The 27,235-nt window shown below is 43.9% G+C and overlaps 1 protein-coding gene across 2 annotated transcripts in view; it reads right to left on the bottom strand.

Moving 5' to 3' along the window:
* Window positions 1-3,493: 3,493 nt before the first annotated feature.
* LOC140195261 (26S proteasome non-ATPase regulatory subunit 13-like) overlaps window positions 3,494-27,235 on the bottom strand; it is a 111,081-nt gene continuing 87,339 nt past the window's right edge. Inside the window, exons 10-13 of one of the 2 annotated variants that reach the window (XM_072253317.1) lie at window positions 21,567-21,629; window positions 20,471-20,551; window positions 9,538-9,654; window positions 3,494-3,751 (exon numbers count right to left, since the gene is read on the bottom strand). In XM_072253317.1, the coding sequence (XP_072109418.1) occupies window positions 3,656-3,751; window positions 9,538-9,654; window positions 20,471-20,551; window positions 21,567-21,629 (357 nt within the window). In that variant the 3' untranslated portion in view covers window positions 3,494-3,655. The remainder of the gene's footprint in view (window positions 3,752-9,537; window positions 9,655-20,470; window positions 20,552-21,566; window positions 21,630-27,235) is intronic. The other variant, XM_072253316.1, reaches the window with a different exon arrangement.

Raw genomic sequence — 27,235 nt, 5'->3', positions numbered from 1 at the left:
AGTTCTCACCAGTTGTATAATTTCTGAGTTAATTCATTTACACTCGCAAACCACAGTCTGTTATCAGTATGCCCCCAGTCACCTTTTAGTCAATCAGTTTTCAGTAAACTAATGAATCATAGAGGACTAGAATATGAAAGCACTGGTGAGGCCTCACTTGGAGTATTGAGAGCAGTTGGGGCCCCTTATCTTGAGAAAGGATGGACTGACATTGAAGGTTTCAAGGAGGTTTACGAAAATGACTCCAGGTTTGAAAGGCTTATCATATGAGGAGTGTTTGATGACTCTGGGCCTTTACTCACTGGAATTCAGAAGAATTGAAACCTGTCAAACATTGAAAAGCCTTGATAGAGTGGATGTGGAGAGGGCGTTTCCTATAGTGGCAGTCTCAAAGACCAGAGGATATAGCCTCAGAATAGAGGGGTGTCCTTTTAGAATGTAGATGAAGAGGAATTTCTTTAGCCAGAAGAGTGGTGAATCTGTTGAAACTGTTGCCACAGGCAGCTGTGGAGGCCAAGTCATTGGGTACATTTTAGGTAGAGGTTGATAGATTCTTGATTAGTCAGAACATGAAGGAATATGGGGAGAAGGCAGAATTTTGGGGCTAAGAGAAAAAATGGATCAACCATTCTGCTCCTGCTCCTCTGTCTTATGGTCTTATACCTGAATAGATCACTTCCCATGCAGATAGTTCCACAGCTTATACCCTGCTATTTATTTTCTATTCAGAGATAGAGCGTGGAATAGACTCTTCCTGCCAAATGAGCTGCACCACTCTTCAGTCCACCTGTTTAACCCTAGCCTAATCACGGGACAATTTACAATGACCAATTGAGCTACTACCCGATACGCCTTTCAATGAAGGAGGAAACTGGAGCACCCGGAGGAAACACACATGGTCACAGGGAGAACGTACAAACCCTCATAGACAGCGTCAGAACTGAACTCTCAACTCCAATGCCCTGAGCTGTAATAAAGTATTTAAGACTATTGAATGGTCCACTAGAATGATAAGGTGGCCTCCTGACCTAACAATCTACCTCATTATAACCTTGCACCTTATTGTCTAACTGCACTGTACTTTATCTGATTCTGCATTTTTGCTTTCGCAGGATACTGATTAAACAAAATGTTCTGTCTGGATGGCACATCTAAGTTTCTCAGTGTGTCTCAATAGATGTGGATGTTATGATAAGGAGATATGAGGAGAAAGCTGTGTCTCGCTCTTCATGCAGCTAATGAATCCATAGGGATAGCAGAGACTGATACAGGAGTATCACTCAGGAGTTGCCAGTCAGTGTTGAACTCAGCGTAGGACTGCCTTAGGAACTCCAGCTGCAGATTTTTCCTAGGGGTTTACTCTCAAAGCTACAAGGCAGTGAAGGTTTGAGATCAGTTTTCCTTCCCCAAGATGAGCTAGCAACCACAGCTGACAAGCCTCCTCTGCCTGGTCTAACTCAGTAAATAACAATATACTTGAATGATTTCAAGTGAACCATTTCCTCTTGAATCAGTTCCCAGTTTATCACTTCACAAAGAATGAAATCCATGGGTCAGTTCCCAGCAAGTGACTATCGTTAGGCATTTCTCTGTGTATCTCCCTATGGCATTTAACTGGGCACTAATGACCTTCACCCCTAAGGAACATCAGCGGTGGCAAGGTACCGTAGTGATAGCACAACACTTTTCAGTACAGGCAACCTGAGTTTAATTCCCACTGCTGCCTGTAAGTTTGTATGTTCTCCTCGTGACCACATGGGATTCCTCTGGGTGATCTTGTTAACCCCACAGCCCAAAGAGGGTGGTAGGTTCATTGTAAGTTGTCCCATGATTAAGCTAGGATTAAATCAGCGTTGCTGGGCGGTGAAGCTTGGAGGGCTGGAAGGGCCTATTCCACACCTTATCTCTAAATTTAAAAAATAACTATGACATGCAGCACAAAAACCACAATAAATAAAGAATATTAAGATGTAATACTAAAATAGGTGTAATAATAAAATAAAAAACATTAAGGAACATGTAAAATAAAGAACACTAAAATAAAGAAATTCTAGGCAATTTCTAGAGTAGGTTACATGTCAGCACAACATTGTGGGCCGAAGAGCCTGTAATTGTGCTGTAGATTTCCATGTTCCAATACAATAATTAAAGAAATACAATAAATATAAATACACAGGGCAGGTATATACATAGATTGATTGCATGTCTATAAAGTGTTGCTAAGCACAGTGTCTGTACGTAAGGTGACCCGGACTGCAAATGATAAAGTCGTGGTGGTGGGCTGGATTGGTGAGTGGAGCCTTACTGCTTGAGATGGACCAAATGCAGGCTGACAGGACAGGCTCAGGAAGGTGCCTTGGTCAGCATGGACAAGTTGGGTATGAGGACCTGTTTCTATTTCATATTATTCTATAATTCAATGATCATTCAAACAGCTTATTGACCTGAAACTGAAACACAAAAGATCCCCCAGATGCTGGAAATACAGAGCAAAACACAGATGGATTTATACAGCAAGACATTGGGTATATTTAAAGCAGAGGTTGATTAGTAAGGCTGTCAAAGGTTATGGGGAGAATGGGATTGAAAAGGATAATACATCAGCATTGATGGAATGGTGGAGGAAACTCGATGGACCCAGTGGCCTAATTCTGCTCCAGTGTTTTATGGTCTTTAACCAAATGTCAGAGAATCCACTCCAATCACATCATATCCCATTGAATCTGTACAAAATGAATTGGTTCCCAGTGAAACATTTCTCAATGTGCATATGTTTTCAGCAAATTGGTTGATCCACACAAGTACTGTCCAGTTTACTTTCCTCTAATTTGTTCATTAATTAAAAGCAAAACACTTGAGATTCCAAAAATCAGGGAAGAAATCTCAAAGCAGGGAAACAATTAAAGTTTTAAGTTGATAAATAATTTAAAATACGTATAAAACACAATCTAAAATATACATAGATTATACAGAGAGGCCACTTTATTAAGTATCTCCTGTAGCCTACCCACTTCAAGGTTCAACACGTCGTGCACTTCTGCACACCACTGTTGTAACGCGTGATTACTTGAGTTACCATCACCTTCCCATCAGCTTGAACCAGTCTGGCCATTCTCCTCTGACCTCTAACATTAACAAGGTCTTTTCTCCCACAGAACTGCCACTCACTGAATTCTTTTTTTGTTTATCACACCATTCTCTGTAAATTCTAGAGACTGCTGTGAGTTTCTGAGATACGGAAACCACTCTGTCTGGCACCAACAACTATTCATGGTCAAAGTCACTTACAACATATTTCTTCCCCATTCTGATGTTTGACCTGAACAACAACTGAACCTCTTACCATGCCTGCATGCTTTTACGCACTGAGTTCCTGCCAAATGATGAGGTGATTAGATATTTGCATTAATGAGTAAGACAGGTATTTCTGATGAAGTGACCGCAGAGTAAGATATTTATAACATTGACCACTCTCCTAAAGGCACTGAATTAACACTACCCATGTCCCATATGCAGATAGAACTGTATCTTTATTAAATTTCACAGCGAAATAACACAAATTAACTTGTTTTCTCAGCGAACATGAACTGTGGGAATGCTTCTTTTTAAACTCTGCATGAACAAACACAACATCATAGGGAACTGCAGCAGGGTTTCAGCCAAGAACATCATGTGCATGATCTTCAACTAAAAAGGAAATGTTCTTCACATCAGTGCACCAGGCTTCCAGTCGTTGCTTCATATAGGACACCTAAGGGTTAGAAACACACACAGATTCCTTCACATAATCAGTAAAAATAGAAATACACTCGGATTATACAACAATAATGAGGAATGCAATAAACATATATTGGTGTCAGATCCAAGCAGGTTTTTTTGGGATGGGGCATTTAAATGCAAATTCCAACCCATTACTGTAAATTTACTGTAAATACAAATTTACAGTAATGGGTTGGAATTTGCAACTACAGTAGATTCTGACCACTACATTTTGACCCAATTGAGCGAATGTACCCCAATTAGCCAAAGTTTCATGGAAATAGTTAAAACAGTATAAAAAAGACAAGTTGAGTAACAAATTATGTTTAAATGAAGTATGGAACAGATTAGAACACTACCAATACTACTACAGTACTATAAAACTGTGGTTCCTAATAGTTATTGACAGAGGAATTCATCCAGTGTATGCTATGTGCTTTTGATTGACTGAAAGTGAAAAAGAGCAGCACAGACACCTAGTGCTGATAGTGGATTGCCTTCATACAGTGCTGTCATAGACTGCATTCTCCAAATCTTCATTTTCATTGTATCAATTCAAATCAATTTTGGTACATACCTTCGAGTTCTTCATACTTCCCAACTTGTTAAAGTAGTGAAATCGTTTCATTTTCACTCCTGGCCATTTCTAGCATCTCCCAGCCTGAATGCTTGAAACCGCAGTAAACAAAACAGTTCTGAATTGTCTTACTGCTTATGTTTTGCCAGGGAACAGTGACAAGAATGACTGCTTTTGAACAGAGACACACACAAGTGATGGTATTTTTTAAATTATTCATTATGGGCAGTGTAGTGTCTAACAGTCACACAAGTGCATGCGTCTGACTCTAGTTAGAAACTGCTCAGCAACAGCCTCCTGCCCCAATTAAGTGGTATAGTGTCGCAAATAAACTAAGGGAATCCTGGCTATTTTCTCCATTAGGTTTTTGTTCTTTAAGTGGCTGCCTCCATTAACGGATGGCCCAATTAACTGGAATCCATTGTATCACAATAAGGTTAAAGTCAACACTCAGTAACTTCAATTATTCAATGAGTGGATATGGCTCAGTCCATCATGGGTAAAGCTCTCCCCACCATTGAGCAGATCTACATGGAGGGCTGTGGCAAGAAAGCAGCATCCACCATGCAGGCCACACTCCTCTCACTGCTGCCATCAGGAAGGTGTACTGGAGCCTTGGGTCCCACATCTCCAGGTTCAGGAATAGTTATTACCCCTCGACATAAGCCTCTTGAACTAGAGTGGATAACTTCACTCTCCCCAACACTGAACTAACTCAACAACCTATGCACTCACTTTCAAGAACTCTACACCTCATGTTCCTGATATTATTTATCTATTATTATTTTGTTTTTCTTTTTTTATTTGCACTATCTTTTTTTTTGCACATTGGCTGTTGGTTCATCTGGGTGTAGTTTTACATTGATTCTATTGTGTTTCTTTGTATGTATTTATTTATTCATCTAGAATACAGCGCAGAACTCGCTCTTCCGGCCCTTTGAGTCATGCTGCCCAACAACTCAGTGTCAAGGTGGCGCTAGTGAACCGCAGCGATGTCCTGTGGGCTACGTACAATACTTCTAAATATACCTCTTTCGAATTACTCTCACTGCAATCTGCAGCACGTCATTTCCCTTTAAGCAATGTACTTTTAAATAGACTTTATTATCTGCAGATCTCACACCCTTCTGAAGAACTCAGTTGACTCAACTCTCAAGCAAGCAGGTATGGCACCTTTAAGCAGATGAAGGTTCATCACCACAGCTGGAAGTGAGGAGGTGCGGGGGAATCCAAGCCAGGCAGTAACAGAGGAATGAGACCCCCCTCTACCCAGCATCGTTAGCAAATGTGCAATCGCTGAAGAACAAATTTGAGGACCCTGAGCGCAGGATTGCTGTATTGAAGGGAAATGAGAGATTGTGGTGTTCTACGCTTAACCGCGATATGGATTAATACCAGCACACTAGATATGGCGATCAGACCTTTAGTCTTCTCGATTCACAGGGTAAACCAAACTGCTAATTCAGAAAAGACAAAAGGTGCAGGTGTGTATTACATGACAAACTCTCGTTGGTATTTTGATGTGGCGGTTTTGTCAAACTTGTGTTTCCCCCTACTTTGAACTGCTAACGATGAAATGCTGTTTCTTCTATTTACAAAGGGAGATGTCATCTGTGATTCTCACTGGAGTTTACACAGCACCAGCAGCCAACTATAATCAAACGCTTGAGACACTGCATGATGTCATCAGCAAACAAGGAACAGTCCAACCCCACACATTTCAAATCATAGTCAGGGACTTCAACCAGGCATGTTTGAAGAAATCTCTGCCCAATTACCATCAGCATTTAACCACTAGCACTAGAGGTCCCAACACCACCTTCAGACCACTGTCATACGAAGATAAGGAATGCCTACCGTTTCATATCCAGACTGCATCTCAGGAAATCAGATCACCTGGCTGTCCTCCTACCAGCATACAGGCAGGGGCGAAAGAGCAAAGCTCCAGCAATTAGGACAGTAAAGGGATGATTGCAGGAGGCAAAGGAGCGGATATGGGATTGTTTCGAATCAGTGGACTGGGCTGTGTTGAAGGACTCACCTGGGGATCTGAATGAACACACCGTGGTTGTCACCGACTTCATAAACACAGTTGTAGTCGAGTGTGTCTGCACAAAATCACTCAAAGCCTTCCCCAACCAGAAGCCCGGGATGAACCGAGATTTGCAATCTACTGAGAGTATTCCAAGTCTGATGACCAGGAAAGTTACAAGAGGTCCAGATATAATCTCCGGAAAACCATCTCACAGACAAAGTGGCAATTCTGGACTAATCTTGAATTAATGAAGAATGCTTGACAGTTGTGGCAGGGCTTGAACGCTATCATCTCTTACAAAGTTAAATCAAATGACATAGGCAACAATAGAGTTTCGCTTCCAGCTGAGCTCAATGCCTCTATGCTCACCTTGACCATCAAAACATGAAGGAACCATCACAAACTCCCACATCCCCTGATGATGCCGTAAATTCAGTTTCTGAGGCTGACGTGCAAGCATCCTTCAGGAAAGTGAACCGAAGGAAAGCATCCAGCCCAGATGGGGTACCTGGCCACTAAAGACCTGTGCTAATTAACTGGCTGGGGTGCTCACTCAGATCCTTAAACTCTCACTTCGGCAGTCTGAGTTACCCACCTGCTTGAAGCAGGATTCAATTATCCTGGTGTCTAAGAACAACATGGTAACCTACTTCAATGACTATCACCCAGTAGCACTTACATCCATATTGATGAAGTGTTTTCAGAGGCTGGTGATGAAACATATCAACTCCTGCCTGAGAAGCAACTTGAATCTGCTCCAATTTGCCTACCAGTGGACAGGACCCACGGCAGATGCCATCTCATTGGCTCTTTCACTCAACCCTGGAACATCTGGACAGCGGAGATACATACATCAGGATGTTCTTTATCAATTACAGCTCAGCATTCCATACAATCATTCTCTCAAAACTAATTCATAAGCTCCAAGATCTTGGTCTCAATACCTCCCTGTGCAATTGAGTCCTTGATTTCCTCACTTGCAGACACTAGTCAGTTCAGATTGGCAACAATATCTCCACCACAATTTCCATCAGCACAGGTGCACCACAAGGCTGTGTGCTTAGCCCCCTCAGGTTTGCCGAGGACACTACAGCCCTAGGCTGAATGAAATGAATCAGCATATAGGAGGAAGATTGAAAATCTTCAATCTTGCCACAACAACAACCTCTTACTCAATGTCAGCAAGACCAAGGAACTGATTATTGTCTTCAGGAGAAGGAAACCAGAGGTTCATGAGCCAGTCCTCATTGGAGGATGAGAGGTGGAGAGGGTCAGAAACTTTAAATTCCTCGGTGCGACAATTTATTTACTTATTGAGGAACAGCAGTGAATAGACCCATCTGGCACCTTGAGCCATGCTGCCCAACAATCCCGAATCACTGGACAATTTACAATGCCCAATTAACCTACCAATCAGTATGTCTTTGGACTGTGGGAGGAAACTGAAGCATCTTGAGGAGACACCGCGATCATGGGGAGAAGGTGGCAACTCCTTACAGTTATTGAGCCTGGGTTGCCTGCATCGTATAGTGTTGTGCTAACCACTACGTCACTGTGCTGCTCCAGAGGGTCTGTCGTCGGCTCAGCATGTAATTGCAATTATGGAAAAAGCATGGCAACACCTCTACTTCCTAAGGAGTTTGCAAAGGTTTGGCATGATATCTAAAACTCTGAGAAACTTCCACAGATGTGCAGTGGAGAGTATATTGGCTGGCTGCATCACATCCTGGTACAGGAACACCAATGACCGTGAACAGAAAACCCTATAAAAAGCAGTGGATACGGCCCAGGCCCAGTCCATCATGGGTAAAGCCCTCCCCACTACTGAGCACATCTGCAAAGCAGGGCCCATCATCAGGGACTCCCACCACCAGCTTCAGGAACAGGTATTACCCCTCAACCAACATACTTTTGAACCAAAGGGTACAACTTCACATGCCCCATCATTGAAATGTTTCCACAACCTATGGACTCACTTTCAAGGAATCTTCATCTCATATTCTCTATTGATTGCTTATTTATGTATTTATTATTACTTTTTGTCATTAATTCTATTATTATTATTATTCTATTATGGATTTGTTGAGTATGCCCACAAGGAAATGAATCTCAGGGTTGTATGTGATGACATATATATACTTTGAAAATACATTTACTTTGAACCACTGGCAATCCTATTTAATCCTAACTTAATCATGGGTCAATTTACAATGACCAATTCACCTTCCTGGTGTGTCTTTGGACTGTGGGAGAAAACCGGAGCACCCAGCTTCACTCCAGAGTCTAAAGACGTACTAGATTGGTTAACTGGTCATTGTAAATTACCGTGAATGCCTGCAAGAAAATGAATTTCATAGTACAGTATATACAAACTTTGATAATAAATTTATCACAAAAAATTTATCACCCCCCCTCGCTCGACCCCTACCTCACCCTCCCCTCGCTTATCCCGTACCTTACCCTCCCCTCGCTCGACCTCTACTTCACCCTCCCCTCGCTCGACCCGTACCTCACCCAACCCTCACTCGACCCCTAACTCACCCTCTCCTCGCTCGACCCCTACCTCACCCTCCCCTCGCTCGACCCCTACCTCACCCTCCCCTCGCTCGACCCATATCTCACCTGACCTTTGCTCGACCCCTACCTCACCCTCCCCTCGCTCGACCCGTACCTCACCCTCCCCTCGCTCGACCTGTACCTCACCCTCCCCTCGCTCGACCTGTACCTCACCCTCCCCTCGCTCGACCCCTACCTCACCCTCCCCTCGTTCGACCCCTACCTCACTCGACCCATATATCACCCGACCCTCACTCGAGATGTACCTCACCTTCCCCTCGCTCGACCCGTACCTCATCCAACCCTCACTCGACCCATATCTCACCCAACCCTCACTCGAGACGTACCTGGCCCTACTAGTACCTCATCTTACCTGTATCTCACCGTTACCTCACCCCATTCTCACCTTACCTTAATTTCCCCTCACACTACCCAAACCTTACAGTACCCTTCTGTCACTAATGCTGAGCAAAGAAATAATTTTTCTCAAAGGTGTAAGTTCCAGGTTTTTACGATTTTTCATGGGAAACCAGTGCCTCATTTCAGTGTTAAAATAAAGGTGAAACATACAGCCACAGAATAAGACGGAACCGCTGCTCAGTGCCCTTACCTGTTGCAGATCCATTACTCGTGGCTGAACCCAGGTCATGTGGACTTTGTGGTCCACCTCGTCGATGCTACCTTTCACCAGGCCAGCGGACAGAGCTCTCATCACCAACATTTCCACCTGGTTGAACAGGAGAGTGATTAATGTTGGATAGGAGTCACCTTGTACCAATGACGTCTAGCCTCTGGTCATAAGCCAGGGCTGAGTTACTCAACATACGAAGCATGACCTTGCAAGATCAGAACAATTGTGATGCAGAGGGAATGAATTGCTCTAAAATGAGTAGAGGAGCATGAGGGTGCCCATGTTAGCATGAGTGTGGCGTGCTGTCAGAGATGGAGTCAGATCTCACCCTGTTAACCTCAGAGGTTCTGGCTGTGAACCCATCAAAGGGATCTCAGCAGGGGGGGGGGTGGTGAGCTGCCAGCAGGCATGGGCAGTGGTAAAAATGGGTTTAACTGTAACATCTCTGAGGAGCTTGCGTAGGTACATGGATGGGCAGGATATGGAGAGTGATGGCACTTGACAGAGCAATAGTTCGAGAATAACTAGATGGGCCAAGGGGCCTGTTGTGCTGTAGTGTTGTATGTCATATTATACTGTAAGTATATATGAAATAGAAGCAGGGGTAGACTATTCATCTCATGAAATCTGTTTTCCTCCATTCAGTGACAACCTTGCCTGATGTACCTAAGCTTTGCTTTCCTGCTTTATCCTCTTATCCTTCATTTCTATAGTAAAGAAGGGAGGGGCTGGGGGTAGGGGGGTGGACTAGAGTAATCGAGGAACTTGGGATAGCCAGGTGGACCACATGGTCAGCATGAGGAATGCGTGAGAAGCATCTGAAGGCTCGGGGCCTGTACTCGCTGGAGCTTAGAAGAACGAAGAGGGTTTCATTGAAACCTATTGAATATTGAAAGGTCTGGATAGAGTGGACGTGGAGAGGGTGTTTCTTCTTGTGGCAGAGTCTTGGATCAGAGGGCACAGCTTCAGGATAGAGGGTCATCTCTTGAAAACAGAGATGAGGAGGTATTTCTTTCACCAGAGGGTGCTGAATCTATGGAATTCATTGTCACAGACAGCTGTGGAGGTCAAGTCATTAAGTATATTTAAAATGGAGGTTAATAGATCCTTGGTTAGTCAGGGCATTGAATATTATGGGGAGATGGCGAGAGAATGGGGCTGAGAAAGATAATATATTAGCCATGCTGGAAGAGCAGAGCAGACTCAATGGGCCTAGTGGACAATTCTTCTCCTATTTCTTATGATTATGACCTTATGGCATGAAGTCGTTGGGCCAAAGGGTATACAGTATTTCTCTCACAGAATCACCAACACTTCTCTCTCAGACTGGTCAATCAAATCAAAACACAGATGGGATCCAAATCAGGGAAAGGGTGATATACTGTAGATGCAGACACTTCAGTTTTTTGTGTCTTTCATCAATGAGTTGGTGTGCATTAGGGCTGATCCCAAACACCGCATGCCATTCCAGCTAAGCAAGAGGCAGGCAGTCACAAGGACCACAGCCGCAAACACAAGAGATTCTGCAGATGCTGAAAACCTTGAGCAACACACACAAAATGCTGGAGAAACTCAGGTAAGGGAACATCTATGGAGAGGAATAAATAGTTGATGTTTCAGGCTTAGACCCTTCATCTGATTAAAGGACTAGCTGGAAAACAGTGATTGATTATAGCCCTCCGTAGATGCTGTCTGACAAGAAACACAGCACTGTCCTGAAACACACTGGACCAATTGCTACACCACCATCAAGAATGCCTACCGTGCTATTCCACGCCCTCACTTCGGGAAGTCTGATCACCTGGCTGTACTTCTACTCCCTGAGTATAGACAGAGACTGAAGACTGCAGCACCAGCAGTGAGGACCAAGAAAGTATGGACAAGGGAAGCACAGGAGCGCCTACTGGACTGCTTTGAATTAGTGCACTGGACTGTATTCAGGGATTCATCTTTGAACCTGGATGAGTATGCTGCAGTTCTTACTGACTTCATTAAACCCTGTGTGGATGAGTGTGTGCCTACAAAGACTTACTGTACATTCCCAAACCAAAGTTCGTGGATGAACCAGGAGATACATTGTCTGCTGAAGGCTAGATCTGTGGCATTCAAGTCTGGTGACCCAGGCCTATACCAGAAAAACAGGTATAATTTGCTGAAGGCTATTTCAAGGGTGAAGAGACAATTTTGAACCGAGGTTGGAGTGACATCGGATGCACTGCAACTCTGGCAGGGTCTGCAAGACATTACTTCCTACAAAGCGAAACCCAATAGCTTCAATGGCAGCGATGCTTCACTACCAGATGAACTCAACGCCTTCTACACACGCTTTGAAAGGGAGAATACAACTACAGCTGTGAAGATCCCTGCTGCACCCGATGATCCTGTGATCTCTGTCTCAGAGGCTGATGTTAGGCTGTCTTTAAAAATAGTGAACCCTCGCAAGGCGGAAGGTCTCAATGGAGTACCTGGTAAGGCTCTGAAAACCTGTGCCAACCAACTGGCGGGAGTATTCGAGGATATTTTCAACCTCTCACTGCTACGGGCAGAAGTTCACACCTGCTTCAAAAGGCAGCAATTATACCAGTGTCTAAGAAGAATAATGTGAGTTGCCTTAATGACTATCACCCGGTAGCACTCACATCGACAGTGATGAAATGCTTTCAGAGGTTGGTTATGACTAGACTGAACTCCTGCCTCAGCAAGGACCTGGACCCAATGTAATTTGCCAATTGCCATAATAGGTCAACAGCAGATGCAATCTCAATGGCTCTTCACACGGCTTTAGCCCACCTGGACAATACAAATACCTATGTCAGGATGCTGTTCATCACCTATAGCTCAGCATTTAATACCATCATTCCCACAATCCTGATTGAGAAGTTGCAGAACCTGGGCCTCTGCAATTGGATCCTCGACTTCCTAACCGGAGAACCACAATTTGTGCGGATTGGTGATAACATCTCCTCTTCGGTTACAATCAACACTGGTGCGCCTCAGGGGTGTGTGCTCAGCCCATTACTCTACCCTCTATATACACATGACTGTGAGGCTAGGCATAGCTCAAATACCATCTATAAATTTGCTGACGATACCATTGTTGGTAGAATCTCAGGTGGTGATGAGAGGGCGTACAGGAGTGAGATATGCCAACTAGTGGAGTGGGGTCGCAGCAACAATCTGGCACTCAACGTCAGTAAGACAAAAGAGCTGACTGTGGACTTCCGGAAGGGTACGACGAAGGAACACATACCAATCCTCATCGAGGGATCAGAAGTAGAGAGAGTGAGCAGTTTCAAATTCCTGGGTGTCAAGATCTCTGAGGATCTAACCTGGTCCCAACATATCGATGTAGTTATAAAGAAGGCAAGAGGGAAGCTACACTTATTAGGAATTCGAAGAGATTTGGTATGTCAACGAGTACACTCAAAACCCTCTATAGATGTACTGTGGAGAGCATTCTGACGGGCTGCAGCAATGCCTGGTATGGGGGGCTACTGCACAGGACTGAAAGAAGCTGCAGAGGATTGTAAATTTAGTCGGCTCCATCTTGGGTACTAGCCTACAAAGTACCCAGGACATCTTCAAGGAGTGGTGTCTGAGAAAGGCAGCGTCCATTATTCAGGACCTTCAACACCCAGGGTATGCCTTTTTCTCACTGTTGCTATTGCGTAGGAGGTACAGAAGCCTGAAGGCACACACTCAGCGATTCAGGAACAGCTTCTTCCCCTCTGCCATCCGATTCCTAAATGGACGTTGAACCCTTGGACACTACCTCATATTTATATATGGTATATCTGTTTTTGTACAATTTTTAATCTAGTCAATATACTTATACTGTAATTGAGTTATTTATTATAATTTTATTTTTTTTCTTCTTCTTCTATATTATGTATTGCATTGTACTGCTGCTGCTGCTAAGTTAACAAATTTCACATCACATGCCGGTGATAATAAACCTGATTCTGATTCTCATTCTGAAGTTCAGGGTAAATTTATTATCAAAGTACATCTATGTCACTATACACAATCTGAGATTCCTTTTATTAGGGGCAATTACAGTAAATACAAGAAACATAACAGAATCAAACAATGACTGCACCCAACAGGATGGACAAATAGTCAATGCACAAACCAGGCAAATACAAAAAGAAAGAAAAAAAAGCGATAATTATGGAGAACATGAGATAAAGAGTCCTTGAAAGTGAGTCCATAAGTTATGGGAGCAATTCAGTGGTGGAGCAAGTGAAGTTCTCTCCTCTGGTTCAAGAGCCTGATGGTTGAGGAGTAATAACTGCTCCTGAGCCTGGTGACCAGGGTCTTGAGGCTCCTTTACCTCCTTCTTAATGGCATTAGTGAGAAGACAGCATGACCCGGGTGGTGGGGTTCTTGATGATGAATGCTGCTTTCTGCAACAACACTCTATGCAGATGTGTTCAATGGTGGAGAGAGCAGTGATGGACTGGGCCACATCCACTGCTCTTTGTAGGATTTTTTCTTCAAGGGCTTTGATGTTTGTATAGAGACGTTGCTATGCTTTCTTCATAATGGCCCTTTTGTGCTGCACCCAGGACAGATCCTCTGAAATGATAACGCTGTGGGATTTAAGTTGCTGACCCTCTCCACCTCTGATCCACCAATGGACTGGCTCATGAACAACTTCCCCCTCCTGAAGTCAATAATTAGCTCCTTGGTCTTTGTTGTGGCACCACTCAGCTAGATTTTCAATCTCTCTCCTATGTACTGAGTCGTCACCACCTTTAATTTGGCCAATGACAATGGTGTCATCAGCAAACTTGAGCTGTGCTTAGCCTCACAGTCATAAGGGTAAAGTGAGGAGAGTGGGGGGGGGGGCTAAGCACACAGCCTTATGGTGTACCTGGGTTGATGGAAATCGTGGAGGAGAATCCGAACTGACTGGGATCTACATGTGAGGAAATTGAGGATCCAATTACATAAGGAGGCATTGAGGTATTGAAAGGTCTTGAAGCTTATCGATTAGTTTTGAGGGCCACTATGTGGCCACACAGCTATGTGAGCTCACTAACCATAGGCCATAAGATACAGGAGCAGAAGTAGGCCATTTGGCCCGTCGAGTCTGCTCCACCATTCAATCATGGCTGATCCAATTCTCCCAGTCACCTCTACACCCCTGCCTTCTCCGCATACCCTTTGATGCCCTGGCTAATCAAGAACCTATCTATCTCTGCCTTAAATGTACCCAATGACTTGGACTCCACAGGTGCTCATGGCAACAAATTCCACATATTTACCACCTTCTGACTAAAGTAATTTCTCCGCATCTCAGTTCTAAATGAACGTTCTTCAATCCTGAAGTCATGCCCTCTCGCCCTAGACTCCCCTATTATGGGAAATAACTTTGCCATATCTAATCGGTTCAGGCCTTTTAACATTCAGAATGTTTCTATGAGATCCCCCCTCATTCTCCCGAACTCCAGGGAATACAGCCCACAAGCTGCCAGACGTTCCTCATACGGTAACACTTTCATTTCTGGAATCATTCTTGTGAATCTTCTCTGAACCCTCTCCAATGTCAGAATATCCTTTCTAAAATAAGGAGCCCAAAACTGCATACAATACTCCAAGTGTGGTCTCACAAGTGCCTTATAGAGGCTCAACATCACATCCCTACTTATATACTATACATCTGGAAATGAATGCCAACATTGCATTTGCCTTCCTCACCACCAACACAACCTGGGGGTTAACCTTAGGGTATCCTACACTAGGCCTCACAAGTCCCTTTGCATCTCTGCATTTTGTACTCTCTTCCCATCTAAATAATAATTTGCCCATTTACTTCTTCCACCAAAGTGCATGACCATAGACTTTCCAATATTGTATTTCATTTGCAAATTCTTTTCCCATTCCTCTAAACTATCTAAATCTCTCTGATTTGTATTATCGGCAAAGTTAGATACAAATCCATTAACCCCATAGTCCAAATCATTGGCATACATAGAAGAAAATAGCGGTCCCAAAACCGACCCCTGTGGAACTCCACCGGTAACCGGCAGCCGGCCAGAATAGGATCCCCTTATTCCCACTCCCTGTCTTCTGCCGATCAGCCAATGCTCCACTCATGCAAGTAACTTCCCTGTAACTCCATGGGCTCTTATCTTGCTGAGCAGGCTCACATGCAACGCCTTGTCAAAGGCCTTCTGAAATTCCAAACTTTCAGCAGTGGTCACATTCAGTTGGTAGTAGAGAGAGTCAAATGGAGTTACAATATCTGTCCAGCAAGTTATAACCACAAACTGATTGGGAAAAGTGGAGTTTTCTGTCATGGTGGAGTGGGAGGGAGGGGAGAACATCATAAATAATGAAGTATTCACTCAACAGGCCTGATGTTGTGCTGTGCTTTTTAATAGTAACACACACAAAATGCTGGAGCAATTCAGCAGGTCAGCAGCGGAATAAACAGTTGCCGTTTCAGGTGAACACCGTTCATCAGGATTGAAAAGGAAGTGAGCGGTATCCAGAATAAGAAGCTGGGGGAAGAGGAAGGAAGACAAACTGGCAGATGATAGGTAAGACCAGGTGAGGTGGGTGGGAGGGGAGGGGAGGTGGGAAGTAAGAAGCTGACACGTGATTGGTGGAAAAGGGAAAGGCCTTAAGAAGAACGGATCTGATCAGAGAGGACAGTGGACCATGGGAGAAAGGGAAGGAGGAAGGGCACCAGAGGAAGGTAAGTAAGGAGAAGACAAGAAAGACCTGTAGAAAAAGGATGGGTTGTACTTGAATCCCAAGGGGACCAATATCCTGGCGGGGAGGTTTGCAAAGGCTACTGGGGAGAGTTTAAACTAGAGTTTAAACTGTGGGGTGGGAACCAAACTGAAGTGATGGAGGAAGAGGCGGTTGGCTCACAAATAGAGAAAGCTTGGAAACAATGCAAGAGGGAGGATAGGCAGGTGATAGAGAAGAGACGCACTCAGACCGATGGTTTGAGATGTGTCTATTTTAATGCAAGGAGTATTATGAACAAAGCTAATGAGCTTAGAGCGTGCATCAGTACTTGGAGCTATGATGTTGTGGCCATTACAGAGACTTGGATGGCTCAGGGGCAGGAATGGTTACTTCGAGTGCCAGGCTTCAGATGTTTCAGAAAGAACAGGGAGGGAGGCAAAAGAACTGGGGGTAAGGCACTGTTGATCAGGGGTAGTGTCATGGCTGCAGAAAAAGAGGAAGTCATGGAGGGGTTGTCTACGCAGTCTCTGTGGGTGGAAGTTAGGAATAGGAAGGGGTCAATAACTCTACTGGGTGTTTTTTATAGACCACCCAATAGTAACAGGGACATCAAGGAGCAGATAGGGAGACAGATTCTGAAAAGGTGTAATAATAACAGGATTGCTGTGGTGGGTGATTTCCCAAATATTGATTAGCATCTCCCTACAGCAAGGGGTTTAGATGGGGTGGAGTTTGTTAGGTGTGTTCAGGAAGGTTTCTTGACACAATATGTAGAAAGCCTACAACAGGAAAGACTGAACTTGATCTGGTATTGGGAAATGAACCTGGTTAGGTGTCAGATCTCTCAGTGAGAGAGCATTTTGGAGATAGTGATCACAATTCTATCTCTTTTACCATAGTATTGGAGAGGGATAGGAACAGACAAGTTAGGAAAGCATTTAATTGGAGTAAGTGGAAATATGAGGCTATCAGGCAGGAACTTGGAATCATAAATTTGAAACAGATGTTCAGGGGATATTTGTGTGGGGTTCTGCATAGGTACGTTCCAATGAGACAAGGAAAGGATGGTAGGATACAGGAACTGTGTTGTACAAAGGCTGTTGTAAATCTAGTCAAGAAGAAGAGCTTACGAAAGGTTTAAAACCTAGATAATGAAAGAGATCTAGAAGATTATAAGGCTATCAGGAAGGAGCATAAGAATGAAATGAGAAGGCCTTGGCGGACAGGACTAAGGACAACCCAAGGCATTCTACAAGTATGTGAAGAACAAGAGGATAAGACAAGAGAGAATAGGACCAACCAAGTGTGACAGTGGAAAAGTGTGTATGGAACCAGAGGAGATAGCAGAGGTACTTAACGAATACTTTGCTTCAGTATTCACTACAGAAAAGGATCTTGGCGATTGTAAGGATGACTCACAGTGGACTGAAAAGCTTGAGCATGTAGATATTGAGGAAAAGAATGTGCTGGAGCTTTTGGAAAGCATCAAGTTGGATAAGTCACGGGGACCAGACGAGACGTACCACAGGCTCCTGTGGGAGGCGAGGGAAGAGATTGCTGAGCCTCTGGTGATGATCTTTGCACCAACAATGTGGACAGGAGAGGTGTTTGGAGGATTGGAGGGTTGCGGATGTTGTTCCCTTATTCAAGAAAGTGTGTAGAGATAGCCCAGGAAATTATAACCAGTGAGTCTTACTTCAATGGTTGATAAGTTGATGGAGAAGATCCTGAGAGGCAGGATTTATGAACATTTGGAAAGGTATGATTAGGAATAGTTAGCATGGCTTTGTCAAAGACAGGTTGTGCCTTACCTGATTGAATTTTTTGATGATGTGACTAAACACATTGATGAAGGTAGATAGTATATGTAGTAAAAATGGATTTCAGCAAGGCATTTAATAAGGTACTCCATGGAAGGCTTATTGAGAAAGTAAGGAGGTATGGGATACCAAGGGGACATTGATTTGTGGATTCAGAACTGGCTTGCCCACGGAAGACAATGAGTGGTTGTAGACAGGTCATATTCTGCATGGAGGTCAGTGACCAGTCATGTGCCTCAGGGATCTGTTCTGGGACCCCTACTCTTCGTGATTTTTATAAATGACCTGTATGAGGAAGTGGAGGGATGGTTTAGTAAATTTGCTGATGACACAAAGGTTGGGGGTGTTGTGGATAGCGTGGAGGGCTGTCAGAGGTTACAGTAAGACATTAGTAGTTTGCAAAACTGGGCTGAGAAGTGGCAGATGGAGTTCAACCCAGGTAAGTGAGAGGTGGTTCATTTTGGTAGGTCAAATATGATGGCAGAATATAGTATTAATGGTAAGACTCTTGGCAGCGTGGAGAATCAGAGGGATCTTGGTGTCTGAATCCATAGGATACTCAAAGCTCCTGTGCAGGTTGATTCTGTGATTAAGAAGGCATATGGTGCATTGGCCTTCATCAATCGTGGGATTGAGTTTGAGTCGAGAGGTAACGTTGCAGCTATATTGGACCCTGGTCAGACTCCACTAGGAGAACTGTGCTCAGTTCTGATCGCCTCACTACAGGAAGGATGTGGAAACCATAGAAAGGGTGCAGAGGAGATTTACAAGGATGTTGCCTGGATTGGGGAGCATGCCTCATGAGAATAGGTTAAGTGAACTTGGCCTTTTCTCCTTGGAGCGATGGAGGATGAGAGGTGAGCTGACAGAGGTGTACAAGATGATGACAGCCATTGATCGTATGGCTAGTCAGAGGCTTTTTCCCAGGGCTGAAATGGCTAGCACGAAAGGGCATAGCTTTAAGATGCTTGGAAGTAGGTACAGAGGAGATGTCAGGGCTAAGTTTTTTTTTTACGAGAGAGTGGTGAGTGCGTAGACTGGGCTGCCAGCAACGGGCGGAGGTGGATGCGATAGGGTCTTTTAAGAGACTCCTGTATAGGAACATGGAGCTTAGAGAAATAGAGGGCTATGGGTAACCCTAGGTAATTTCTCAGCTAAGGGCATGTTTGGCACAGCTTTGTAGGCTGAAGGGCCTGTACTGTGCTGTAGGTTTTCTATGTTTCTAAGAAGGGGTGACACAGGAGCCAGAGTGGGCAATGGAAGGAGATGGTAAGGGGAAAAAAAACAATCAGAAGTTAGAGAAATTGATGTTCATACCATCAGGTTGTCCACTTTCTTTACTCTCTGTATACCCATGACTGTGTCACCACCCACAGCTCCAATCTGCTAATTAAATTTGCTGACACTACATTGATTGGCCTAATCTCAAACAATGACGAGGTGGCCTACAGAGAAGAAGTCATCTCTCTGACACAGTAGTGTCAAGAAAACAACCTCTCCCTCAAAAGTCACAAAAACAAAGGAGCTGGATGTGGATTACAGGAGGAATGGAGACAGGCTAACCGTTATTGATATCAATGGATCTGGGGTTGAGGGGGTAAACAGCTTTAAATTCCTCGGCATCCACATCACCGAGGACCTCACGTGGTCTGTACACACCAGCTGTGTGGTGAAAAAGGTACAACAACGTCTCTTTCACCTCAGAACTTTCTACAGGGGCACAATTGAGAGCATCCTGACTGGCTGCATCACTGCCTGGTATGGGAACTGTACCTCCCTTAATCGCAGGATTCTGCAGAGAGTGGTGTGGACAGCCCAGTGCATCTGTAGTTGTGAACTTCCCATGATTCAGGATATTTACAAAGACAGGTGTGTAAACAGCACCCGTAGGATCAATTGGGACCCAAGTCACCCCAACCACAATCTATTCCAGCTGTTACCGGTACCGCAGCATAAAAGTCAGAACCAACAGGCTCCAACACAGCTTCTTCCACCAGGCCATCAGACTGATTAACTCACGCTGTGTATTCTATGTTACATTGACTGTTCTATTTATTATGAATTATTATAAATTACTATGATTGCACATTTAGACAGAGATGTAACAAAGATTTTTCCTCCTTATGTATGTGAAGGATGTAAGAAATAAAGTCAACTCGTTCCCAATCTTCATGTTCTGGATTCTTGCCGCAATCCTTTCTAGTCCTAACAAAGGGTGTCCGCCCGATACACTGACCGTTTTCTCCCTTCCCTAGATGCTGCCCTACTCGCTGAGTTCATCCAGCATCTTGAGTGTGTGTTACTCTGATTTCCAGCATCTGCAGATTCCTTTGTGTTTATGATGAACTGTACTTTTCTATGATCTGCTGATCCAGCTCACGACTCACCTCATTGATAGGCACCTTAGCCTGATGTGCTATCTCCTGGAATGTCATCTTCCGATGATTAGCTGGTCTTGTAAACACCATCTTAGAAATACAAATGAATTTTAATGAAAATAACAATAAGACTTGGCAACAAAAGAAAGACACGGTTTGGGAATATGGGTGGAAACTGGTGGGTGGGAATCAATCACTTCCATGACAGCTGAATAACCAGATAACATTCTCCTTAAAATGTCTTCAACTGAAAGGAAAAATTGGACATGGGACAAGGCACATACTCTCAGCGGCCACTTTATGAGGTACACCTACAAATATCTAATCAGTCAATCATATGGCAGCTTATAAAAGCATGCAGACATGGTCAAGAGGTTCAGTTGCTGTTCTGACCAAACATCAGAATGGGGACGAAATGTAATCTAGGTGACTTTGACCATGGAATGATTGGCACAGACAGGGTTGTTCGAGTATCTCAGAAACTGCTGATCTCCTGGGATTTTTACACACAATATTTAGAGTTTACAGAGAATGGTGTGAAAAACTAAGAACATCCAGTGAGCAGCAGTTCTGTGAGTGAAAATGCCTTGTTAAGGAGAGAAGGCAGGGAAAAATGGCCAGACTGTTTTAAGCTGACAGGAAGGTGACAGTAACTCAAATAGCCACGCGTTACAACAGTGATGAGCAGAAGAGCATCTTCTTGCACAACATGTCGAACCTTAAAGTGGATAGGGTACAGCAGCAGAAGACCCCGAACATGCATTCAGGGGCCACTTCATTAGGTACAGGAGGTAGCGGATAAAGTGGCCACTAAGTGCACATGAACTTGAGATTCATTTTCTTGTGGGCATTCACAGTAGATACAAAGAAACACAATAGAATCAATGAAAACCTATGTGTAAAAGACGACAAATTGTGCAAATACAAAAAGCAAATAATACTAACAATAAATCAATCAATAATAAACAATACTTGAATGTAATTCCACAGGTTGTAGAAACATTCAGAGTTGAGATGAGTGCTAACTTTGGATTACTTATCCCTCTGGGGTCCACAGATCCCTGTGTTACCACCCGGGCAAACGTCAGCCTCAATGCATACGTACCTCCATTAGGCAGAGCAGTTGGAGTTTCTCCTTCAGTCGTTGCTCATTATTGGCCAGGTCTGACTGTCGGAGAGAGAAAGAAAACAAGTTAGTGCCTACATCATCCCTGTGCTTCAGATTAAGATAGCGCCAGGCCAGGTTGTGGCTCATACTCTGCAGTGCCCAGCAACCCACCTATTTAAGCCCAGACTAATTAGAAGGCAATTAACAATGACCAATTAACCAACTAGTCCGTATGTCTTTGGTCTGTAGGAGGAAACCGAATTAGCCGAAGAAAACACATGCAGTCACAGGGAAAGACTAAACAGGACAGTCAAAGCTAACTGTCTGTGAATCCATGAGTTCACTGGAGACTGGAGGGGGTGGGTGTGTGTGTGTGTGTGTGTGTGTGTGTGTGTGTGTGTGTGTGTGTGTGTGTGTGTGTGTGTGTGTGTGTGTGTGTGAGACTGTGTGAGGGAGGAAACAGGCTTGTTTACGGTTGTTGTTTCGTTCCTGTGTTGTTGCTGCCGAGCACTGTGGATATGTGTGGTGACACACCTGCAAGCTGCCTCCAGCACATCCTTAGGTTGTGCTGGTTGTTAATGCAAATGACACATTTCACTGTGTGTTTCGATGAATGTGAGACAAATAAAATGAATCTGAATTTGCTTTGATCGTGCAGAGCTCGCTGGGCTGAGCTGGCGTGGCTCTCTGCAACTTAACGTATTCCCATATTGCTTTTATGTGTTCCTTTACTGATGAGAAACGCCCAGCACTCTCTTGGTTGTGAGTTTTACCCACAATTCCCTTCTGTTGGCTTCTGTACCAGACTCTTAGTGCACCCACCTAAACTGTTACAGCAGGTTACCTCCAATGGGCCAGACACCATTGACGATAACTCAGTGCGTGATTCTCAGAATGGTTGGAGGAGCAACATCTCATATTCCCTCAGGGTACCCTCCAACCTAATGGCATGAACACTGATTTCTCCAACTTCGGTAATTTCTCTCCCTCCCTTTTTCCATTCCCTGTTCTGGTTCCCATTTCACACCTTCTCCCCATATCCCTCTAAATCCCCTCCATTTTTATCATGGCTCCTTATCCTTTCTTACTAAAACCCACCCCCTTCGGCCCTTTACTTTTTCCCTTCTTTTTCCATTCCCCATTCTGACTCCCCTCTCACCCCTTCTCTTCTCCTCACCTACCTTTGGGGTGCCTCTCCCCCTTCCCCTTCTCCAATGGTCCACTCTCCCCTCCTGTCAGATTCCTCCTTCTTCAGCTCTTCACCTTTTCCATCTATCGCCTCCCAGCTTCTCACTTCATCCCTCCTCCACTACTCGCCCGCCTTCCCCCTCACACCTGGTCTCACCTACCAGCTTCTCACTTCAGCCCCCTCTCCCGCTCTCACCCACCTTCCCCCTCACCTGGTCTCACTTATCACCTGCCAGCTTCTCACTTCATCTCCCTCACCTGGTCTCACCTACCACCTCCCAGCTTCCCACTTCACCCCCCTCTCCCCCTCTCACCCACCTTCCCCCTCACCTGGTCTCACCTATCACCTGCCAGCTTGTACTCCTCCACCCCCCCCACCTTCTTCCCCGTGCCTTTCCAGTCCTGATGAAGGGTTTGAGTCCAAAACGGCAACTGTTTATTCTCTACGGATGTTGCCTGACCTGCTGAGCTCCTTCAGCATTGTGTGTGTGTTGCTCTGGAATTCCAGCACCTGCAGAAACCTTTATTTTCATTTTATTTTCTGATACAGCACATTAACAGGTCCTTCCAGCCCAATAAACCCATGCTGCCCAATTACACCCAACTAATTAATTAACCTACCAGCCCATTTGTCTTTGAACTGTGGGAGGAAATCAGAACACCCGGAGGAAACTCATGTGGTCATGGGGAGAACGTACAAACTCTTTACAGGCAGTGGCAGTAATTGAGCCTGGCCTGACCTAGCATTGTGATAGTGTTATGCTAACCACTAAGCTATCTCTTATGCTAGTGTCTCAGAAAACAACCATCTGTTTCACACTTTTTAGAATAAGGAGAGGAAAATATAAGAGATGTGTTAGTAGGTTATTTGGCTGTGAATTACCCCTAGTGTTGGTGGCTAACAAGAAAATGAGGGTGAAAGTAAAGTTTACCAGAAAGTGGGGAAAATGGGACAGGTGGCAAAGACGTGATGCAATGAAAGGTCTCCTATATCTCAGAAAGGAAGGAATGTTGGCACTTATATTTCATCGGGAGTCTGAGGAGATCTGGTATATTCTTCCTGAAGTTGTAGCCATATGTGCTATGTGCAGTATGCCGTGTGCTGTCTTACACCTTGGCCCAGGAGGAACGCTGTTCTGTTTCGCTATATTCATGTACAGTTGAAAGATAATTAAACCTGAATCTCGAAAGCTCTAGCAAATTTCTACAGATACACCATGGACAGCATTCTACATCAAGGTCCCCTCTTCTCCGTCACACCATCCCTTTGACCTCTTACCATCAGGCAGACGGGACCGGCAGTATATAATAAGGTCTGTTAGGCCAGGTAACAACTTCTCCCAGGCCGTGAGACTTCTGAACACCCTGATACCACCCAGTATGCATTATTTATGACAATGCCAGTAATAGTAATGTTGTTATATATTTAAATATATGTCATATTTGCATTTTATGTCAGCTTGTACAGCTACAGAATTTATTATATATTAATAGTATTGTGTTAATGTTATTTTATACATTGAATGTGTGTTTTGCACCATGGTCTCAGAGGAATATTGTTTCACTTGACTGTACACATGTCTACAGTTGAATGACAATCAACGAACTTGACCTTGAAAAAAAACCGGAATAATTTAGGGACCAAATCTCAAAATCTCAGCATCATTGGAGATAAAGCTTGGGTTCCACTAACAAAACTGCCAAAGTCAGGGCACAGATGAATTCCACATATGCTGATATTTCTGTGAGATATAGGATTGGGAGGAGATTACAGACGGGGTGCTGGCATTTCTGTGAGGTGTCGGCTTGGGAAGAGATTACAAATGGGGTGCTGGCATTCCTGTGAGGTGTCGGCTTGGGAGGAGATTACAAACGAGGTGCTGGCATTTCTGTGAGATGTCGGCTTGGGAGGAGATTACAAACGGGGTGCTGGCATTTCTGTGAGGTGTAGACTTGGGAAGAGATTACAGACGGGATGTTGGCATTTCTATGAGGTGTAGGATTGGGAGGAGATTACAGACGGGGGCTGGCATTTCTGTGAGGTGTCGGCTTGGGAGGAGATTACAAAAAGGGTACTAAGTATTTCTGTGAAGTGTAGACTTAGGAGGAGATTATAAGTGGGATGCTGGTATTTGTAAATAATAATGAGAATTTTAAAAGGAAGCTCTGACATAGGCAGATGAATATGAAGAGAATGGAGGGATGTGAACTATAAGCATGTTGAAGAGAGTAGATGCCATTAGTTTAATCAGTTTGCCACGTCATGGGCCAAGGGGCATTTTTCTGTACCATTCTATTTCCCGCTCTCAAAAAATGTGGATCAGAAATAACAACTCCTCTTCTCTGACAATCACACTGGCGCACGTCAAGGATGCATACTTAGCTATATTTTCTCTACAACTGCGTGGCTAGGCACAGCTCAAACACCATCTATAAATTTGTCGACCACACAGCTATTGTTGGCAGGATGTCAGGTGGTGATGAGAAGGCATACAGGAGTGAGACAGATCAGCTGGGTTGAGTGGTGTTGCAGGGACACCTTACACTTAAGGAAATGATTGTGGACTTCAGGAAGGGGAGGTCAAGGGAACACATACAGTACCAGTCTTCACCAAGGAACCAGCAGCAGAAAGGGTGAACAGCTTCCATGTTCCTGAGTGTCAACAACTCTGAAAATCTTTCCTGAGCTCAACATATCTTACAGTTGCAAAAAAAAAGGGACAACGGCTATATTTCATTAGCAGTTTAAGAAAATTTGATGCCTCACCAAAGACACTTGCAAGTTTCTACAGGTATATCATGAACAGCATTCTAACTGGTTGCATCACCATCTACTATGGAGTGGCCACTGCACAGGATCGGAAAAAGCTTCAGAAAGCAGTAAACTCAGCCAGATCCATCAGAGGCACTCAGCTTCCCAGCAATGAAAGCACCTTCACAAGGCAATGACTCAAAAAGGCAGCATCAAAAAGGACTGCCATCACCCAGGCCATACTCTCTTCTCATTGGTACCATCAATGAAGTGGTACAGGAGACTGAAGGCACACACTTAATTTTTCAACAAGAGCTTCTTTGCTCATTTCATGAGTACTAAATCACCAATACTGGTCCTAAATGGGACCTCCTCTAATTACACTTTAAATAAGAATCTGAATTAAATCTACAAATTACATGTTCAGAAAATATCTGCCTAATCAGCTTAACTTACAAAAAAAATAGCATAGCAGCTAATTGTAGAATAAGTTATAGTGGTATGCAAAAGTTTGGGCACCCCTGGTCAAAATTTCTGTTACTATGAATAGCTAAACAAGTAAAAGGTGAACTGATTTCCAAAAGGCATAAAGTTAAAGATGACACATTTCTTTAATATTTTAACCAAGATTACTTTTTATTTCCATCTTTTACAGTTTCAAAGTAACAAAAAAGGAAAAGGGCCCGAAGCAAAAGTTTGGGCACCCTGCACGGTCAGTACTTAGTAACACCCCCTTTGGCAAGTATCACAGCTTGTGAACACTTTCTGTAGCCAGCTAAGAGTCTTTCAATTCTTGTTTGGGGGATTTTCGCCCATTCTTCCTTGCAAAAGGCTTCTAGTTCTGTGAGATTCTTGGGCCGTCTTGCATGCACTGCTCTTTTGAGGTCTGTCCACAGATTTTCGATGATGTTTGCGGCCAAAAAGTTCTATTTTAACTTCATCAGTCCACAGGACTTGTTTCCAAAATGCATCAAGCTTGTTTCGATGTTCCTTTGCAAACCTCTGACGCTGAATTTTGATGCAATGACCAAAGGTATGTTTGGAGAAAAAAGGGTGCAGAATTTCATGAAAAGAACACCTCTCCAACTATTAAGCCACAGGGGTGGATCGATCATGCTTTGGGCTTGTGCTGCAGCCAGTGGCACGGGGAACATTTCACTGGTAGAAGGAAGAACGAATTCAATTAGGTACCAGCAAATTCTGGAAGCAAACCACACTGTCAGTAAAAAAGCTGAAGATGAAAAGAGGATGGCTTCTACAACAGGATAATGATCCTAAACACACCTCAAAATCCACAATGGACTACCTCAAGAGGTGCAAGCTGAAGGTTTTGCCATGGCCCTCATAGTCCCCCGACCTAAACATCATCGAAAATCTGTGGATAGATCTCAAAAGAGCAGTGCATGCAAGACGGCTCAAGAATCTCACAGAACTAGAAGCCTTTTGCAAGGAAGAATGAGCAAAAATCCCCCAGACAAGAATTGAAAGCTCTTTGCTGGCCCCAGAAAGTGTTCACAAGCTGTGATACTTGCCAAAGGGGGTGTTACTAAGTACTGACCATACAGGGTGCCCAAACTTTTGCTTCAGGCCCTTTTCCTTTTCTGTTATTTTGAAATTGGAAAAGATGGAAATAAAAAAGTAATCTTGCTTAAAATATTGAAGAAATGTGTCATTTTTAACTTTATGCCTTTTGGAAGTCAGGTCATCTTTTACTCGCTTAGCTATT

Source organism: Mobula birostris, chromosome 3 (assembly GCF_030028105.1).
Source record: "Mobula birostris isolate sMobBir1 chromosome 3, sMobBir1.hap1, whole genome shotgun sequence".
Classification (NCBI taxonomy): Eukaryota; Metazoa; Chordata; class Chondrichthyes; order Myliobatiformes; family Myliobatidae; genus Mobula; species Mobula birostris.
The sequence above is the reverse complement of the archived record's forward strand: the minus strand, read 5'-3'. Positions and strand labels throughout refer to the sequence as shown.